This window comes from Phaenicophaeus curvirostris, chromosome 2 (genome assembly GCF_032191515.1).
Source record: "Phaenicophaeus curvirostris isolate KB17595 chromosome 2, BPBGC_Pcur_1.0, whole genome shotgun sequence".
Taxonomy (NCBI): domain Eukaryota; kingdom Metazoa; phylum Chordata; class Aves; order Cuculiformes; family Cuculidae; genus Phaenicophaeus; species Phaenicophaeus curvirostris.
The window spans coordinates 118873508-118894683 of record NC_091393.1 but is presented as its reverse complement, the minus strand read 5'-3'; the positions used below and the strand labels follow the sequence as shown (position 1 = coordinate 118894683).

Here is a 21176-nt window from a genome sequence, read left to right as displayed (position 1 = left end):
GAAGATGTTCAAGAGAGGGATATTCATTCTGATCTATAGCTGTTCCACAGAGTGGCTGATGTATATCGCGGAGTCCAATGGTGCACTCATGTTCAGAGGCAAAGACCCATCAAGTGCAGCTCTGAGATGCTGTTGGAACAAAACTGGGCCTCTTAGGGCATAACACTATGTAGTCTTCTGAAATTCAAGGTTTGGCCTTCTCAGTTCTTACTGAAAGAGTGCCATCTCCTTTTATCCCCAGCCAATTTAAACGTTTCAGAAACACCCAGAGTTTTGTACTGTATTAAGCAAAGCTGCCTTCAAAACAGTAGTTGATGCTATGAATTCTGGGGCGCAACAGAGGATTAAGGATCTGACTCATCCGAGCCAACACTTATGCTCATCAGTTGCAACTCCAGTATTTTCAGTGGAGTTGTACCAGTTTTTGAGAGAGAGAAAAAAAATCAGGCCTCAAGAGCTCATCATGTCAACGAACACAGAACCATCCTTACCCATACGTTAGCATAATCATCTCCTGCCGCTGCATCTCTTAGCTCTGATTTTCAAAGAGGACTCTACTCCCATTCATCCTGATTCACAAACAAAATGTAATGCTTGTAATGACTGCTCTCATCCCAGGGAAACGAAAGCCTCCCCTTGCAGCAAGGAGCAAAATCAGACTACGAGCTGATCTATTGAGGTTAAACATCACCGGGTCTGTTTATGAATGCAAAACATCGCCTTATGAATGCAGAATGCTGCCATACGCTTTCGATCAAAACAGTGACAGTTAATAAGAGCAGCCTGAAACTTCTGAAAATAAATCCAACGTAATCAAATACTCACCGCTACACAAATTACACAAGGCAAGCTGAGAGCAGAATATCAACATATCATTTCATCATGAGGCTTCAAGTTTCTGGGCTAGTTAAAGAGCCCCAAACCCAGATTTGCTTCTACATAAGCTGTTCTTCCATTCAGTCTTTGAAATTTTCCCTGCTGATAAAATAGTTTTTACTGGATGCTGGCACACAGGCAGTAAGCAAACGCTAGCAGTTCTGCCACTGATTCCACTTGGGTGAGTAACTTACTCTGCTTTATAGTATCCTCTTTGGGAAAGAGAGAGAGAACTTGAGATCGATCTTACAAGGCAAAAATATAATATAAATGCCAATTACTGTCATAATCCAAGTCTTACAAAAGTGACTGACCTCTGACTAAGCACAGGGCTAGAAGCCAGACACTTCTGAATTCTGCTCAAGGCACAGACTGATTCACACTGACACCTTATCTGTCTAACCCTAACCTTCTTCTTTCTTCTAAAATCAGGGTTTCCTAGTATCGTCATGATTCTACAGAAACGAGGCAGGAATTTAAACTCTTAGGTTGGATTCAAGGGCAGAATGAGGGATCAGAAGGACTGTCAAACACAGAGAAAAGCTGTAGTGGCAGCTGAAGTGCCAAACCAGGGACCAAAGCCCGAACTTGTGCCAAGAATAATCACAGAATGGGTTGGGTTGGAAGGGACCTTAAAGCCCATCCAGTTCCAAGTCCCCTACCATGGGCAGGGACACCTCCCACTGGATCAGGTTGCTCCAAGCCCCATCCAGCCTGACTTTGAACTCCTCCAGGGATGGGGCAGCTACCACTTCTCTGGGCAGCTTGGGCCACTACCTAACCACCCTCACAGGAAACAATTTCTCCCTAAGATCTCATCTCAATCTCACCTCTTTCAGCTTAAAACTGTTCTCCCTCATCCTAACCCTGCACTCCCTGATCAAGAGCCCCTCCCCAGCTTTCCTGTAGCTCTCTTTCAGTACTGGGAGCTGCTCTAAGGTCTCTCCAGAGCCTTCTCTTCTCCAGGCTGAACAACCTCAAGTCTCTCAGCCTGTCCTTGTATAAGAGGTGCTCCAGCCCTTGGATCATCCTCATGAACTCTTCTGGACTTGCTCCAACAGTTCCATGTTTTTCCTGATACCACGGTCCTTGCTGATACTGTCCTTCCAAATACTTGAAATTCATCTTTCTGTAGAATAATCCTGTGAGGCAGGGAGGTAAAACTTTTGAGATCAAGAGCTTGCAGAAATCTTCAAATATTACTTCTTCAAAGCCACACGGCCATTCTCCAAGCAGGCAGACCAAGTGCCTGGCCAAAGTGTGAGTGTTTTCTCACCACACACAGCCACCCTACAGGGTCTGTCTACAGCATCGGATATGACAAGGTGTAGGACAAGTTCCAAGGAATGTCATCAACAGGATTTCCACGTGTAAAGAGAAAGAAAAGTTCTGAAGCATTTCACACACCTTCACTTCCTCTCAGGATCTCTCATGAGTAATAACAATCAACACACTTTCTTAAAAGAGAAGTTTGTTCGTATAGGAAACTAAAATCCAAACTGAGCACACAACTGAAACTCACCAAGCCTTAATTTTGTGATTAACTACAAAGCAAAATATTATTTTCCCTACTAGAAACCAGTTAGCAAATGTAGTTTTACCAGCATAGAATCTTAGAGAAGACAGAGACTGTACCTGGAAAAAACTCTGGAATAACAGTGGCTCCTTGAAGGTTATAAATCATAATGGCAAAAACATGGACTTTTGGCCACAGCTGCTTCCATACTGAAGTTTTATGTTACTTAAAACATTTCAGAAAGAAACACGTGTCCTAATTAATGCTGTTAAAGCAACAAACATCTCTTATTTAGCTCAGACCTGAACTAGAGAAACTTCCTCTTGCATGACACAGAGAAGACACTGCCTATATTCTCAGGGCAAGTTCAAACCTTCCTGTGCCCTCCTTGAAGCAGGAGGAGAACACCTGCAGAGGCAAGTCCTGAGGCTGCAGATGCATGAGAGAGGGTGAATCGACCTACAAGCATGCCATCCTGCAGCAAGGACTGGTGCTGCTCTTCTGTTCTTCTTCACAGCTCCAGGACAGGCAACACACTGGAAGGAAGGGATGCCAGAGAGATCTGGACTGACTGGAGAAGTGAGGTTCAACAAGGCCGAGTGCAAGGTCCTGCACCTGGTTCAAGGCAATCCCAAGAATAAATACAGGCTGGGGGATGATGTGATTGACAGCAGCCCTGAGAAGGACTTGGGAATGCTGGTGGATGAGAAGTTCAGCATGAGCTGGTAATGCACACTTGCAGCCCAGAAACCCTATAGCGGGAGGGTTGGAACTGGATGATCTTTAAGGTCCCTTTCAACTCAAACCATTCTATAATTCTGATTGACTCTATATGCTCAACAGACGGGACAGACCAATGTGGCCAAAAGCAGAACTAGGCCTAAGAGGCACGCGTGCAATGAGATTTCTTTTAGGTCCCTTCCAGAGTGTCTTAGCAGCCCACAAAATAATGAATTAACTCACCTGGTTTATCAGTAAAACTGAGGTTTCACACACGACATTTCAGTTAAAGAAGGTTAAAATGTCAACTGAACATTCTTAGTCACCAACTATTAACACAACAACTTAACACTCAAGACAAGAAGAGCAATTTATGAGAGTCCTCTTTCACCCAAGTTTAACTAGCATGTTTCATGTCACGTTTCAAGTATGCTACGCAGTTTACACAGCTCAGCCTTGTGGTGACTTTCTAAGCCACTGTAACTCCATCATCTATTCTTTGATTGTGCGGCCTTTGGTGTCATTCAAATACTCATTTCTTTTTCTGTTGTTTTTCCTAGATGATGACAAGGCTTTATGGAATCATAGAAAGGATTGTGTTGGAAAGGACTGTGAAGGTCACCAAGTTCAACCACCCTGCAGTGAGCAGGGACATCTTCAACTAGATCAGGTTGCTCAGATCAGATCAGTCTAGTCCTTTTTCATCTGCATTACTCACATGTTTTTTTCTTCCGCTCAGCAGGTTTTACTCACACCCAAGACAGCTCTGTCATTGCTGGCACTGGCCTGGATAACTCAGGTAAACTTTAAGTGATAGTGTTTAAACTGCCTACTTCTACCAGAAACTACATTTTGAGAGATAGTTTCACAGAATCACTAGGTTGGAAAAGACGTCTTGGATCATTGAGTCCAACCATTCCTATCAATCGCTAAACCATGCCCCTCGGCACCTCATCCACCCATCGTTTAAACACCTCCAGGGAAGGTGACTCAATCACCTCCCTGAAACATGAAACACAAACACTGATGGTCATAGCTAGCTATTAATACATATTAATTTGTAGAAACATAGAATTGCTTGGTCGGAAAAGACCTTTGAGATCATCGAGTCCAACCACACCTGTCCACTACTAAAACATATCCCTGGCCTCTTCTCCCAAGTGACAGGGGACAGGACGAGAGGGAATGGCCTCAAGCTCCACCAGGGGAGGTTTAGGCTGAACATTAGGAAAAAATTCTTCACAGAAAGGGTCACTGGGCACTGGCAGAGGCTGCCCAGGGAGGGGGTTGATTCACCTTCCCTGGAGGTGTTTAAGGCACAGGTGGACGAGGTGCTAAGGGGCATGGTTTAGTGTTTGATAGGAATGGTTGGACTCGATGATCCGGTGGGTCTCTTCCAACCTGGTTATTCTATGATTCTAAGATCTACCTGTCTTTAAATCTCTCCAGGGATGGTGAATCAATCACCTCCCCATGCAGCCTCTGCCTGTGCCTCAACCCTTTCAGTGAAGAAATTTTTCCTGACGTCTAATCTGAACCTGCCTTGGTGCAACTTGAGGTCATTTCCTCTCATCCCACTGCCTGTCACCTGGGAGAAGAGACCAGAACCCACCTCGCTACAACTTCCTTTCAGGTAGTTGTAAACAGTGATGAGATCTCCCTTCAGCCTCCTTTTCTCCAGGCTGAACAACCCCAGTTCCCTCACCCACCTGTCATAAGGCTTGTTCTCCAGCCCCTTCTGAGAACCAGCTTGGTTGCCCTTAACCAATACTGCCGTGAGTCTGTGACGTACAATTACACCCGCAATACACACGGAGAACCCAACAGAGATGGATTTACATTGGCTCCAGAAGGCCTTAGTTTCACATAAATAACTAATTCTTGTGAGACCAAATCAAGAATCTTGTGTCCACAACATGCCTCGAATTCTTCTAGAGCATGGACTTCCCAATCAACTGTGGATAAAAATCAGGTAGGTAAGATGGGAGCAGCATCCAGCTGCCTGCTTTGTTCTTCTGACACTGCCCCATGGAGGGAACAACCAACCTACTCTCTAATCACGGTATTTTTAAGACTGTTCAATTTTAATCTTATTCAGTATTTAAGTTAAAGCATTCTTTTTTTTTAAAGACTCCGTTTTCTTCTTTCCCTTCTGAAACCACGATGCCCACTTATCGTTTTTAAAGATATCTATGGTTTAATCTGGAAACTTTATACCTAAATGGGTCATCTTGGACCATTTCCTCTAACGTAATACTCTCTAATCCCCTCCAAATAGGTTCACCCCACCTTTCACTCAGTAAAAAATCATTCTCCTATACTTACACTGCATTCTCGACGACGATATTAACTGCACATACACTAGAATCAATCGAAAAAGCTGCTCCTTAGCTGATGGAGGGTGGCAGCTGATTAACAGGCCACATCTATGCACCATGACAAGCAACAGAATAACACAATATCCAACTACAACTGCACTGGGAACGGATACAACTGAAATCCAGCTACAGCACAGGGAATTAAAACTCTGTAATTCCGTCTGGAAATTTATGGTAAAAGCCTGACACAAAGTTAAAGCTGAGAGAATGCCTTTGTGTTCACACAAAGTGCAGAGGAGCTCTAGGACCACTCTGCAAGCTCTGAATTACCAGTGTAATAGAAGATGCACAGGGCAGCACGGCCTTACCTCCAGACTTCTTTCCTGCTCTGAACCAGATCTTAATAATGTCAAGAAGCAATTTTAATACTGAAATCCAACATATTTACAGTTAAAAGAAAGAAGAAGAGGTGGCTCAGGGGACTCACAATGAAGTAGGAAACCACTAGCTCTGAAGAAAAGGATAAACCATCAGCAACAGAAAATAAATAATTAATGGTTGGATCAAGAACTCTTCTTGAAATACATTGGTAGTGCAGTTTCCAACACAATCCCCTCTCAGCCACTGTTTTTTGCTCTGACTCCTTCTATGAAGCCTGTGACTGCACTGCCACTTGCACTAAGGATGTCCACATGCTAGATAAATAATATTCATCCTTGAAATAATCCATCTGGGAAAATCTGACTGCTTTCACAGCAGCCCAGGTTCTTCCTACCTACTCTGCAGACAGGATTTCTCTTTCCAACTCAGCCTGACAGGAGGCACAATCAGAAGTCAAGAGGACAAAGTATCTCCAGATTTGATTGCCATTGGACAAGCATTTGGTTGTGCCTATAAAAGAGGAACGGAAACAGTGATGTAGGACTGACCAGCAAGAGAGACGGATGACAGCACAGTACAGGTCAAGCCTTTCCTTTCAGCCTGACAAGCTTCAAACCTTGAATTCATTTGCTTATTTATTGAAGAAACAGTGCAGGTATCTATTACATTGAAGATTCGTGACATAAGTCATTTAAAAAACCCAGACCAATAGGCTCAAATACAAGGATGAGATTTAGATAACTTTGATTCATACTGGGTGTCAAGACAGAGCTGTGGTTGCTTGGACCAATGCATCCAATTCTAATGTTTGGTCAGGTGCCATAGGTTTCCTGCCTTTGCAATATAGCGTTATGTTAATGGTGTGCTCATCCCCTTTACCAACTCTATAGCAGTGTGAAACTCTTTTGCACCGCTCTGGTATCCCTCTAGTATGTTCAGCAGAGGTATGGAGAGCTCTCTTTTAACACTACCTTGCCTCTGATCTGGGCTGAGTTTCTAAGAACGGCATGATTTTCCTTTTCTTTTGGTGTCAGAACAGTAGCACTAATAACATACCAGCCAGACCAAGCGAGAAATTCAAGGCTAATGTTCCCTGGTTTAAATGCCTAGCAAATACCAAACCAGGACTCTCTGATTTAGCAAACTGCTTATCATAGTTGTAACCATTTCTCTACTCTTTGTAGGCAAATTAACAGAAAAACACACAGAACAACTCTTGAGCTCTTAATAATGGATTTTTGAAGGTTTTTTAGCTTGTACTTACACTACTGGAAAAGTTCTCAGCATACTTTACATGGAGATGGGACGTTATAAAGCCTCTTGGGGGTCTTCAGTGTTATTCACCATTCTGAAAGACACAATTAAAAGATACAAGAACGTTAGAGATTCCTACGAAAGGCAAATACTTCTTGAAATAAGACTTATATAACATATATAAGTTTTATATATATAAGACTATATATATTATACAAAAATATACGTAAGTCTTGTATATATAAGTATATATAAGAATTATACAGCCATTTTCAGAGGGCAACCTCAGGACAGTCCACCAGGCAGCAGAACTAAATCACTTCTTCTAAAAAAGACAACAACAGGCACCTTCAGGATCCTTCTCAATCACCCAACCCATCCCTCTACTAAAAGGCAGCAGAATGTACATTGATGACTGAATACAGCCAAGGTTGAAGGGAGGTCACAAAGGTGATCCCAGGACTAGAGCACCTCTCATATGAGGACAGGCTGAGAGAGTTGGCTTTGTTCAGCCTGGAGAAGAAAAAGCTCTGGGGGGACCTTAGAGCAGCCTTCCAGTACTGAAAAGGGCTACAGGAAAGCTGGGGAGGGTCTCTTGATCAGGGAGCGCAGGGATAGGATGAGGGAGAACTGAAAGATGGGAGCTGAAAGAGGGGAGACTGAGATGAGATCTTAGGAAGAAATGTTTTCCTGTGAGGGTGGGGAGGCTCTGGCCCAGGCTGCCCAGAGCAGTGGTGGCTGCCCCATCCCTGGAGGTGTTCAAGGCCAGGCTGGATGGGGCTTGGAGCCCCTGATACAGTGGGAGGTGTCCCTGCCCATGGCAGGGGTGGAACTGGATGGGCTCTAAGGTTTCTTCGATACCAAACAATTTCATTATTCTATGAAATGCTCCCTGGAACCACTGAACCTTCTTATAGCAACTCTAAATTTATTGTTGTTTTGAATAGCCCGTTACAGCCTCACTCTTTTCCTTCCCTTCACCTTCAAAGGGAGCTTTGACATGGTTTGCAACAGGCCCATGGTCTTAAAGTCTGGCAAATATTCTTTTACTTCCCAATATCCTACGAGTTATAACAATTCCAAGTTTTTAATGGCTACTCCACAGATCTAACCAAGGCCAACCAGCTAAGTATTCTGAGCTTGTGTACGCCCATAGGTTAAAAACTGGAGATGTTCCATATCATTAACCTGGAAAATCGTTAAGTAATCCCAACCCATATATCATCGAGTCATAGAATGGTTTGGGTTGGACCATCCAGTTCCAACTTCCCTGCCACGGGTAAGGACACCTTCCACTACAACAGGCTGCTCAAAGCCTCATCCAACCTCGCCTTGAACACCTGCAATACAGAATCACAGACATAAACTTCAACTCACACGGTAGATTCCTAGGAAGAAAGTTGATGTCTGGTACTGTAATCAGTCCAGAGACAAAAATTTAAATTACAATTGATTTCTTTTGGCCACAAGTAAATTAATCTATGCAATCATTTAGCCTTATGACAGGTACCCACCCTTTTAACTCACAAAAGCTATTAAAAGGATTATTTGGCTAACATCCGCAAAGAGCTCAGAAGACAGGTACTATGTTTTGAAAAGGAATGACCTAATAGAATTTTCTTTAGCTATCACTGCTGATGTCTTTCTTGACAAACTAACAAGGACTGAAAGTGCTTCAGAAGCCAAACTATTAACCACCAGGAAAGAGAAATGCAGGGTATTATAAGCAGGCAGATGCAGAAAGAACTAGAGAGAATATTTACACTTCAGGCTATGGGTGTATGTGAGCTGGAATAGAAAACAAGTGGGTAGAGCAGCACACGGATTGCATGAGATAATTTACTCCATTCCATGACAAAACAGAATCATACAATCACTGAGGTTGGAAAAGACCTCTAAGCTCATCTAGTCCAACTGAAAGCCCAACCCCACCGTGCCGATTAAACCATGTCCTGAAGTGCCATGGCCACATGATTTTTGGGCACCTCCAGTATTGGGGACTCCACCACTGCCCTGGGCAGCCTCTGCCAGGGCTTCACCACTCTTTCAGTAAAGAAATTTTTCCTTATATTTTGGCTCTTCTTGGTGGTTAAGAGTGGTCCAGATCCTGTATCACAGCTCTTATTCTATCACACGTGCCAGAGGCTTTGGGGAAGAACCGCACCTATTCCAGATGGAGTCCACTGGGCATACACAGACAATACCATAATTTATGTGGCTATTCTTCTCTTTTTCCTTTGTGAAAAAACTCAAGAACTCTCAGGGCAAAAGGCTGGGCTGAATAAGCCTTTCCAGAAGCTGCAGCAGTCACCCTCTGGCCAGCAGCTTTCCCTAGGGGTTTAAGCCCACTCCCACTCCGATGTAGCAAACAAAAGTGCTGGGTGGTTTTGGACAGGGAACCTGCAGAGTAAAATCAACTAATTTGGCCCACAAGTAGGCCTTGACTTGCCTTTTTCATCTCCAGGAAATATTTTCAATATCTTCATCGATAATCTGGATGAGGGGATTGAGCCTCCTTAGTAAATTTGTGGATGACATTAAGCTGGGAGGAAGTGTTGATCTGCTGGAGGGCAGGAAGGCTCTGCAGAGGAATCTGGACAGGCTGGAGCCATGGACTGTGACCAGCAGGATGGGGTTCAACAAGGCCAAGTGTCGAGTCCTACCCTTGGGACAAAACAACCCCACACAGTGTTACAGGTTTGGGGAAGAGTAGCTGGAAAATTACCTGGCAGAGAAGGACCCGGGGGTGCTGGTTGACAGTGGCTGAACATGAGCCAGCAGCGGCCCAAGTGCTCAAAAAGACCAATGGCATCTTGGCCCTCATCAGAAACGGTGTGGCGTGCAGGACCAGGGAAGTGATTGTGCCCCCATACTTAGCATTGGTGAGGTCACTCCTCAAATCCTGTATTTACTTTTTGGCCCTTCACTACAAGAAGGACATTGAGGGGCTGGAGTATGTCCAGAGGAGGGAAGGATCCCCTTGCTGGGGAAGGATCTGGAGAACAAGACTTACAAGAGGTGGCTTAGGGCACTGGGGTTGTTTAGCCTGGAGAAAAGGAGGCTGAGGGGAGACCTTAGCAACCTCTACAACTGCCTGAAAGGAGGCGAGGTTGGTGTTGGTCTCTTCTCCTGAGTGACAAGATGAGAGGAAATGGCCTCAAGTTGCGCCAGGGCAGGTTCAGATTAGACATTAGGAAAAATTTCTTCACCGAAAGAGTCCTCAGGCACTGGCAGAGGCTGCCCAGGGCAGTAGTGGAGTCCCCATTCCTGGAGGGATTTAAAAGATGGGCAGATGAAGTGCTCAGGAATACGTTTTAGTAGTGGACAGGTACAGCTGGACTCAAAGGTCTTTTCCAACCAAGAGATTCTATGATTCTATGAAAGGAGATCACCAAGAGCAAGTATGCCAACAAGATGAGTGGTCCCAGCAGCCAGTCACAGGTCGCACACTGTGGCTTGGGAGAAAAACTGTGACATGCAAATACTGACAGCTGGAAGAGGTAAACACACAGGTCCTTGCAGTCAGCCACCCCATGCCTTTTAAAGACAGTCCTGCACCGAAACACTTCTCTGTTAAATCTTTTGACTGCATTTAAAATGTTTTCCCTGAAGCAGTCACGAAAAAAATGAGATCATGCTGTTGACTTGTGGCCAAATTTTGAGTTTAATAGAGAGCTGGTTTGTTTTCTAAAGCGGAACAAATTAGACTTAAATATATACAAACTTTCTGAAGGTCAGGAATGCTAGAGAACTGGATTCCTCAGAGAAAGATCTGCTTCCAGGGTGGGGAGTGTGGAAGAAGCAAAGCACAAATCCCACAAAGGAAAGAAAAGATCGCCTTCTGTCATGGTGAAATGCTGTATCAAAACTGGAACACGAGGAAACAAGATAGAGAGCCAAAGAAAATGCTGCAGTAACTCAGGTGTGAGATAACAAAGGCAGGACAATGTTACTAGCGATACTAATAGAAGAACAAGAAAACGGTACTGACCTCAGATGTTACAAGTTAAGAGCCATTAGGATCTAAACCAAATCTGGGATGTGAACAGAGGAGGAGGGAGGAACTTTTCCAAGAGACTCCAGGTCTGTGAGTGCAGATGCAAGATGACAGCATTTCAGCAGAAATAAACAGGAGAAAGTACTGGAGGCTGCCCTAAGGTCCCCCCAGAGCTTTTTCTTCTCCAGGCTGAACAAAGCCAGCTCTCTCAGCCTGTCCTCCTATGGGATTTGCTGCAGCCCTCGGACCACCTTTGTGGCCCTCCTCGAGCAGCAGTGCTTCCTACAGTTGATGCCAGAACAGAACGGCTACAAATCGTCTTTGACTCAACCTTGGGCTGAAGTTCAACGGCACCAAAACACCTTCCCTGCCCTGACACGCACGTAAAGGTTGCTTAACTGCTTTTGTAATTTAAGAGCACACTAGATGGGAACTAACACCAAGAATTTTCGCCAGAAAAGTTCAGCCCTAAAGAATGTTAACTTCTGCCACCAACAAATGATGGATCTGAAATAGGAATCCATATCCCGCTTTCCCTCTGTCTCCTTTTAGCACACACTGAGGCACCAGTCCAGGTTTGACCACAGCAGCAAAAGCGGGCATTACCACAAACTACAGTCGATTTGCAAGTAAGAACTTGCAAACCTTTGCCCTTTTCGCATTATTCATTAAATAAATTATCTGCTAACACCAGGAAAACATGACCAGCTCTCCCTTCCTATTTCTGGTACAGACAATAAAAGACAATTCAATATCAATATGGAAATCATTTCCAGAGTCGTAGAATCAGACTAAATGAACAATCTCATCCCCAGCTTAAGTTGTTATAAAGGCAGCTTAAATTTACAATGGATGAGTCTACATGGCAATCTGTTTTTCAGATATTAAAAATCTCATTTTCTCTGTGCGAAGGACAAGTGGAAGTGTGAAGCGCTGGAGTATCAACTCTGCATTTGTCTCACTTGACATGAAATCATTCTCATTTTAGTTCAGATTTTTAATATATTCTTGGGATCCACTTCAGTTTTCCTAATTTCTCACTGCTGCAATTAAATGTTTTCAAGTACAGTTCATCCTGATTCCCAACACTCTGCACAGAAAGGAGGAAGTCACTTGGAAGAGATGAGGCTGGTACCAACCATTAGGAAGAGAAATTAATTTTCCCCTTTAGTTTCTGAGTCAGGTAGTAAAAAATAATGCCATTACTTTGTATTTCAATAACACCTTCCTTGGTTGGATCTTAAAAGGGACTTCACAAATAATAAATAAAAAGCTTTTGTCCTTGGGGAAGGGAAATGTCACCGTTCTGTCAAAAGTCAAATATGAACAGAGGGGCTAAATTCTTGGCTTAAAGCCACACAGGATGGTATCACCAGCTGAACATGCTTGAGGACACAGGCCTCACTGCTCCAATGGGACTCCTACAAAATCAGCTACTGAAATGCAGAAGAACCAAGTCTCAGCTTCCTGATAAAGCTGGTGCACTGGATGGTGAAGAAAAGGAGTAAATTCAGCCCTGAGAACTAAGTTCTATGGATTCACAAATATACTACACTACACAAATCCCTTCTGAGAAATAACGAAAAAAAGTCAAAATTGAATTATTTTACTTAGCATACAGCTTAAGGTCTGTAAGAATCAACAGATCTTCTGGTTGGACTCTGACTGTGTCTGTGCACATGTCTATAAAAATGGCCTGTTATGTTTCATCCACTTCACAGAATCATAGAGCACAGAATCATAGGATGGCTTAGGTTGGAAATGACCTTAAAGCCCATCCAGTTCCAACCCGCTGCCATGGGCAGGGACACCTCCCACTGCATCAGGTTGCTCCAAGCCCCATCCAACCTGGCCTTCAACACCTCCAGGGATGCGGCAGCCACCACTTCTCTGAGCAACCTGGGCCAGGGCCTCATCACCCTCACAGGAAATCATTTCTTCTTAAGATCTCATCTCAATCTCCCCTCTTTCAGCTTAAAACTGTTCCTCCTTGTCCTACCCCTGGACTCCCTACACTTCAACTTCCCTATACTGAGACCAGCGTAAGGTTAAGCCAGTCACTGGTTTGACTATGTCCAGAAGACACCTTGCCTCAAAAGCAGGACACCAAGAACCCATCCACTCTAGTTCATTCCAGTGGTTAATCACCCTCTCCGTTACAAATTCGTACTAAGTTTCTGTTTTGAATGTGTTTGGCTTCAGATTCCAGACACAAGCTCCTGTTAAGCCTTCCTTTGCCAGCTTGTAGTCCCTTATTCTTGGGAGATGTTCAGGCAGACTGTTGTTTACCCAACACTTCTAAATCTCTAGGTCGTGCATGTGCATCAAAACTTAAAGATAAATTCATCTGTGTGCACACACAAAAGTAGGACTAGTGTCCAAAATACTAACACTAATCTAGGACTCTCCAGCCCATTTTCCCAAAATAGACCTACTAGGGGAAAAAAAAAAAAAAGAGAAAGCTCTGCCATATGACTTGAGGATGTGTTACATTTGTGCCCTGGAAAGCAAGGTTAAGAACCTTCTCTATGAGCTGCCACCTGCTGAGCACACACCATGGCTTGGTGATGTGTAACATCCAGTTTCATGTGATCACCGTACTGCAACACAGAGAGAACAGTTACTGAAATCTGCAACTCCAAGGTGTTTAAACATGGAATCATGAAATGGTTTGGGTTGGAAAGGACCTTAAAGCCTATCCAGTTCCACCTCCCTTGCAATGGACAGGGACACCTCCCACTGGATCAGGTTGCTCAAAGCCTCATCCATCCTGGCCTTGAACACCTCCAGGGATGGGGCAGCCACCACTTCTCTGGGCAACTTGGGCCAGTGCCTCACCACCCTCATAGCAAAACATTCCTTCCTAAAATCTCATCTTAATCTCCCCTCTTTCAGCTTAAAACTGTTCCCTCTTATCCTATCTCTGCACTCCCTGATGGAGAGCCCCACCCCATCTTTCCTGTAGCTTACTTTAAGTGCTGGGAGGCTGCTCTAAGGTCTTCCTGGAGCCTTCTCTTCTCCAGACTGAACAAGCTCAACTCTCTCAGCTCATCCTCACATGAGAGTTGCTCCAGCCCTTGGACCATCTTTGTGATTTTCTCTGGACTTGCTCTAATAGGTCCATGTCCTCCACATGCTGAAGACTCCGGAACTGAACACAGGACTCCAGGTGAGGTCTCATGAGAGCAGAGAGGAGAGGCAAGTTGATCTGTTCCTGACCCTCAAGAAGGTGCACAAAAAGTCCTCATGATGTTTCACTGCTAAACAAGAATCACTACTGCATTTGTGCAGCATCTAGGTTACCTTGAACAGATGTTTGCAAGGAGCAAGTTGGCTCAGCCACAAGTTAATAAGTCATGTATTGCTATGGCAGAGATCTCATCTTAAGGGACAAGCAGTGACCTCCTAAACCCGGAACAGTTAGGGTTGGAGGGGACGTCCAGGGGTCGTTTTGACCAACCGCCTCCTCAAGTAGGCCCCCCAGGGTCGGTTGCCCAGGAGCACATCCACATGGCCTCTGAATATCTTCAAAGTTTTGAGACTCCACTACTTCTCTAGGGAAGCTGGACCAGTGAATCAAAGGGAATAAAAGAGCAGACTTTTTAGAAACACAAACATCCCTGAAGGAACTGTTCAGAAGTTACCTCCAACAAATGCTGTTTTCAGTCTTACTGTGACCATGCTGGTCTACCAAACCCTTTACCAGTTCAACTCAGGAGAAAGTTGTATTTTAGGATTATGGTGAGGGAATACAGTAGCATTGTGGCAAGCTTACAGCAGACATTCTTTGATGGGAATCTCTTCTTCCTCAGAACGCTTTAACAGAAGGGCAACTACCTCACCAAGCCTTTTCCACTTAGGAAAACACACACCTTAATCCTATGATAAAGCCACAGGTGGTTAAATTAAATAAGCAAGCAAGCAAGTAATTGCCACAACATGCCCTGTAGTAGATCACCACAACAATTAGCCAAGAATTGATTGCAGTTAAAACTGTTTCTCTCTTCTTTGCCCTCTCCAACCCTACACAAAAGAAACCTCCTTATCCAAATTTAGTGGAATTGCCTAGCATGGAAGCCAAAGGCCAGGCTCCACTTTGAAGCAGTGAGACAGGTTGCCCAGAGAAGTGGTGGCTGCCCCATCCCTGGAGGTGCTCAAGGTCAGGCTGGATGAGGCTTTGAGCAACCTGATGCAGCGGGGGGTGTCCCTGCCCATGGCAGGGGGTTGGAACTGGATGGGCTTGGAGGTCTCTTCCAATCCAAATCATTCCATGATTCTATGATTCAGCAAAGTGGATTAATTACAACAGCCCATGTTAATAGATGCATACACATGTGCACATACAGTCACAAGAGTCCAGGCAGAAGACCTGATCATTCTTACTGATCTAGCTGGGCTTTAAGATCCCTTCCTACACAAACCATTCTGTGATTCTATGATCCTCTCTACAGGAAGGCTGAGGCCTCAAAATCACGAAGTTTCCCAAACTCACTGAAGCCTTCTGGAAAAGCAGACAAGTTCCTCTGTGTTTCACTCAAAAGGACCCCAAGTTACTCCACAAGTCTCAGAGATGCATAAAAGGCAACACAGTCTCAGTAAAAGGACATAATTTAGTATTGTTTTGTCCTGGGAAATGAAACAATATCAAGACACAGCTGCTGACACATTCCAGCAGAGAACCCTCCCCGGGGTTGCATTTTCATTATTGCTTACAAATGAGCTTCAGGTCTTAATGTACCAAGCACCTACTCTGTTGTACCTCCTGAATTTCAGTAGGTTGTCCCCTCCAATCATGTCTAAAAACTTGCCTGAAACCAAAGGCCAGACGTGAATTAGCTTTTCTGGCTGAAATCGCAAGTGAATCTCGACAGCAGAAGACTGGGAAGCATATGAACTCGTGGCTGACAGCGATAGTTAATGGCTCCTACAAAGACCACTTCCTTAATGATCAAATAGGTTCTCTTAATCTGCTTAGATCAGTTTGAGCACTGACATGGACGAGGAAGAGTAAGACAATCATTCATCCGGGACAGAGAATTTAAGATGGTGACCCTCAGCTGAGTGGTTCAGTTCAGTGTTTTGACGCCGCATTGCAACAGAGCAGAAGCTGTCATGAAATGAGTAACTGCAAGGCAGAAAACAATAAGAGGAGAGAGGTGAAGGAAGTCTCCTCCCTGGAAGTGTTCAAGGCCAGGTTGGATAGGGCCTTGAGCAGCCTGGTCTAGTGGGAGATGCCCCTGGCCATGGAAGGAGGTTGGAACTGGATAGGCTTTAAGGTCCCTTCCAACCTAAAACCATTCTACGATTCTATGATCGTACCTAATTCCTATAGAGCTACAAGGGGCAGGACATACCCTGACGAAGAATGAAGATTTAACACACATTTGCATGCCAACAGCAGGGATTATACCTTGAATTCTGTGGATATGGACACTGCAAGGCATATACACTCATCTGGACAAAACTGCAGATGGGCGATTGCCAAGTCCTCGAGTTCCAGCCTGGGCCAAACATACAACAAATAAGGGGCTCATTCAAAAAAAGATCCTAATTAACACTAATTACCTTGACAGTTTTCTGCTAGGAATACAGTGACATAGTAGCACTGGATATGCCAACTGAAATGGGATCCGATACTGCCAAGCATAACGTGTGCACGCTGCAAGTACGCCTCCACTGCAGAATATTGTTAGCTCTGAGCACCTCTGCTTACAAAGTCCGTGCAGGGGAGCTCACGCACGGTCCCTATCTATGTGGTTAAGACCATTTAGGGCCACAAAGTTGGTGACAGCTTTAGAGGGGAAGTTGCACAAGCAGCAGCTGAAGTCGCTTGGACTGTTAAGCCTGGAGGAGACTGAGCGGACACTTCATCACAGTTTACAGCTTCCTGGCAAGGGGAGGTGGAGGAGCAGGCGCTGACCTCTCCTTTCTGGCAACCAATGACAGGACCTGAAGGAATGGCAAGAAGATGTGTCTGGGGAGGATTAGGTTGGATATTAGGAGAAGGTTCTCCACCCAGAGGGTGGTAGAGCACTGGAACAGCTCCCCAGGGAAGCAGTCACAGCGCCAATATTTAAGAATCATTTGGTCAACGCCCTCAGACACATGGTGTGTATGTTGAGGTTGTCCTATGCAGGAACAGAAGCTGGACCTGATGATCCATGATGATTCTGTGTAATACTGCTGCAGTTGAATTCCTTACCAACTGGAAATGGTTGAACAAATTCCTATGTAGTGAGCTGTGGAGGAACTTGACCTACTGAAGGGCCTCAAGCTTGCCATCTCTCTAGTCTAGCTAGCACCAAGTATCGGGTCTGGAACAGAGGAATGAATTATCCTGTTTGAAAGCAATTAGGGTGCAATAGGATGCAGACGAAGCAGGAAAGAGAAAGAAACTATTTTTCTTTCAGGAAAAAAGAAAGAAACTACTGCTATTATGGCTTCCAGGTCTCAGTGAGGAGCTCACTTGTGTTAGAGGATAACCTGATGGAGTTGTCCTGCACATCACACACAGCAAGAGGTACCCAACTGATGGAAAACCAGCAACAACAGCAGCAGCGCAGGATCCCACAGGTCTGAAATGGTCAGCAGTGCCTTCAGAACACTCACCTCTTACATAAAGCTTTGACAATCTAATCTCAGCAGGCCAGTGACAGGACACACGAAGATCAGAAAACGCATTAGTTTCTCCAATGTCTAGAGAACAACTGGGGTTCCAGAATCAGTGTTTACAGAGTTCAACTTTTGATCTCAGTTGTGCAGGTTTAGATGTTGTACTTAAGCAGTCTTTTAAAAAGCCAGCCTGTCAATTCCAGCCAGACCTGCAGCCTGCTTGTCCCAAAGAGCATACGGATGTCCACCCTGAAGACTAATGCTCGGCTGCTAAGCAGATCACAGCCAGTGACAGGCAAGTACAAGAGAATGAACACGGGAGGCACTGCAAAGACATACAACAGCCCCAAGGGAACAGAGAATTCATCTGACTTGGCAGGCCAAGACTTTCCTTCACCCATAGATCTCCAGGGCACCCCCCATGCATCTCAGTGGATGCCACCAAACCTTCTTTAGCAGAATTACAGAAATCGTACTTGAATCATGGAACCATTAAGGCTGGAAATGATCCCCAAGATCATCAAGTCCAACTGTCAGCCCAACCTCACTGTGCCTACTAAGTCATGTCCCCGAGTGACAGCCACATGTTTTGAACCCCTCCAGGTATGAGGTCTCCACCACTGCCCTGGGCAGCCTCTGCCAGGGCTTCACCACTCTTTCAGGGGTGACAGTTTTCCCAATATCCAACTAAACCTACTGTGGCACAACTTGAGGTCATTTCCCTCTTGTCCAACCAACTGTTACTTGAGGAAGCAACGAGCACCCTAACAGCTACATCCTAGCAGCGAGCACACTTCCATCCCATCTTCCCCTCTAGCCTGGGCACCATGCCCCAGGTGGACATTGCTTGCTGGCTAAATATTATACTTGCCTTCTCCGGCTTAACATATTAGCGGGGATTTATAGGAGCAACTGTCTGGAACACTGCTTAACAATGCTAACAGCAGAGTTCCAAGAAATCAGTAGTTTGGCAATTACAAATACGGCAATCCATGCTGAAATATGTGCTCCTTCTTGCTAAACCTGTCATCTGACTTTTCTTTCTCTCTTTTTTTTTTCCCCTCCCCATAATAAGTGGTTTAAATTTAGTAGCAGTGATTCACTCAGCCCAGGTTTGCTTGCGTTATTTATTCTTTCTTTTTTCTTTCTTTTTTTTTTTTTTTTGTGTGTGTGCTTGGAATCCACCTTGGATGACATCCACCAGGAAGGTTGGAAGAGGGAGGTGGAATCACAGAATCACTAGGTTGGAAAAGACCCACTGGATCATCGAGTCCAACTATTCCTATCAATCACTAAACCATGTCCCTCAGCGCCTCGTTCACCCGTCCTTTAAACACCTCCAGGGAAGGCGACTCAACCACCTCCCTGGGCAGCCAAAGCTGGCATTCTGAAGAAAAGCCAGCCCAGTAAACACAGCATCTTCCTTAATTAGAACTGAAGTGTCTCTATAGCTTCGCAATTTCCTTCTGCAATAAAGAACAGATACAGACCCTAACAGTATTCGAGTGCTAGTTTTGCTCTACACTGTGTTCAGGCTAAAGAAGGTGCATTCCCTATGGTCTTAAGATATACCCCATCCCCATGGGGTCTGCTCCAGCGTCGTGATCTAACCGTAGGAGCCTCCTGTGCTGCTCTCAACCCAACCAGGCTTATAGGAAGCAGGTTTGGAGGTAAGGACTATGCACCTGTAATGGAAGTCTCCAGTTCTGCTGGTCTCATCCATAACTTTGAGGGCTCTTCCTAGAACTCACGGTCTTGGCTGCAGCCACAGAGGAATCAATCCAAGTTTAGGGAAGCTGCATTGCCCAGCCAGCAGCACACAGGGAGGACAGGGCTGTTCAGCTCCTAACTCTACATACTACCAAAGAAGAGTTGTGCTGGTGGCAGAAAGCCTCGACCATAGACGCAGAACTCTGGCGGGCGGCTTTTGATGCACAGAAGGTAACTGGGAAGGAGGTAGGCAGAAGAGCAGGTGACAGCGGAAGCTCTGGGACAGCACTGTGGGACTTATGGCAAAACTTTGCTAAAAATACGCACAGCGCAAAGTAGGTGGGTCAGAACATACCTCCAAGAGAAATCCGTATTTGGAAGCACAGCTCAAGTGGCAAGCGATAAGTTCAAAGTAGGTATCAGCACAAGCATAAGGGCTTTAAGCAAGAACACTTGAAGGATTTAGAGTTTCCCTTCCCCCCTCACATATATATATATTCAGACAAATGCACAAAGCCAGCCTGCGATGTAAAGCACTCTTTAGGAACCAGGCCAGAAAAATAAACAGAGGCACAGAGAGGTGAACTGACCTCCAGCCTCAAATGAAATTATTTAGGAAGCTTGGAAGTCTTATGAGCAGTGGCTGAGGGAACTGAGGTTGTTTAGTCTAGAGAAGAGAAGGCTGAGGGAAAACCTCATGGCTCTCTGCAGCTCTTTTCCAACCTTAATAATTCTATGAACCAAATAGAGACTCCGAGTTACCAGCCTGCATTTCTTGCCTGTGACTGAGCTGAGACTCATCAACTGAGTCCACACGTGACACAGACCTGCTGAACTGTAAACAGGAGATGGTTATTCCCTGAGAGCACAAAGCACCCTCAGAACTGTATAAAACACAAGACTAATTCCAATGTTAAGTATCCACTAAGATGAGGACAAAAAGTAGAAAATAGATAATTTTACTATGGAGAATTCTGAAAACCTGATGAATTTTGTTTAGCTGTGACACAGTTGTGCTGAATTCTCTTAGAACAGGAAATCCAGCTTCAGCTGTGGGAATGTATTGGAAGTGTTGATAAAAGCCAAAAATTGCAGAACATTTGGAAATGCATAATTTAGTAGAGGACATGCAGTACAGATTCATAAAAGGAAGGTCATGCCTGACAAATCTGCTGAAATCCTTTTTATTATACGACCAAATCGTTAGGCTAGACAAGAGTGAAACAGTGGACATAAGTTATCAGGATCTCAGGAAAGCATTTGATTCTGTACCACTCAGACTGATTTACAAAGTCATAAAGCATTGTGTGGGGAAAAGGAACTGAATGTATTAAAGAACATTTTAGGGATAGGAACAAAAACGATGCAGTGAGCGGACGGAGTCTGAAACAGAGAAGTGTAAAGGTCAGCCTGGTGTTAAATGCCTAAAAATGGGCTCCAAGGTGGGTCAAACTTCAGCTTCACTACCATTTTACAGGCAAGAAGAGCTGAGTCTGGTGACAGAAACGCAGAATATTATTTCTAGTGGGGGGTACATCTGTAGGAAACCAGGGGGAGAAAGACAGATGAGCCAGACTTGACTAAAGGACATAAGAGGTACTGCACTAACCTGTGGGATTCACTTCTACCAGAGCTGATGTGTGCAAGGACCTTCTGGCTGGGAATCTGCATTCATTTGAAAGACGATTCAATAATTTTATGGTCATTAATAAAATCTGCAGCTATGCATGTTGTGGTAATGATATGGGTAATTAAATCTGAAGCTTCTGGGAATTAAGCCGATAGCCTGAAA

The 21176-nt window shown here is 44.6% G+C and overlaps 1 protein-coding gene across 17 annotated transcripts in view; it reads right to left on the bottom strand.

Moving 5' to 3' along the window:
* HMBOX1 (homeobox containing 1) overlaps positions 1-21176 on the bottom strand; it is a 136933-nt gene that overhangs the window by 75808 nt on the left and 39949 nt on the right. For all 17 annotated transcript variants that reach the window (XR_011336835.1, XM_069850686.1, XM_069850690.1 and 14 more), the window contains exon 2: positions 7076-7159. Coding sequence is in view for 16 of the 17 variants with exons in the window: in XM_069850686.1 (XP_069706787.1) it covers positions 7076-7098 (23 nt within the window). In the remaining variant the exon portion in view is untranslated. The remainder of the gene's footprint in view (positions 1-7075; positions 7160-21176) is intronic.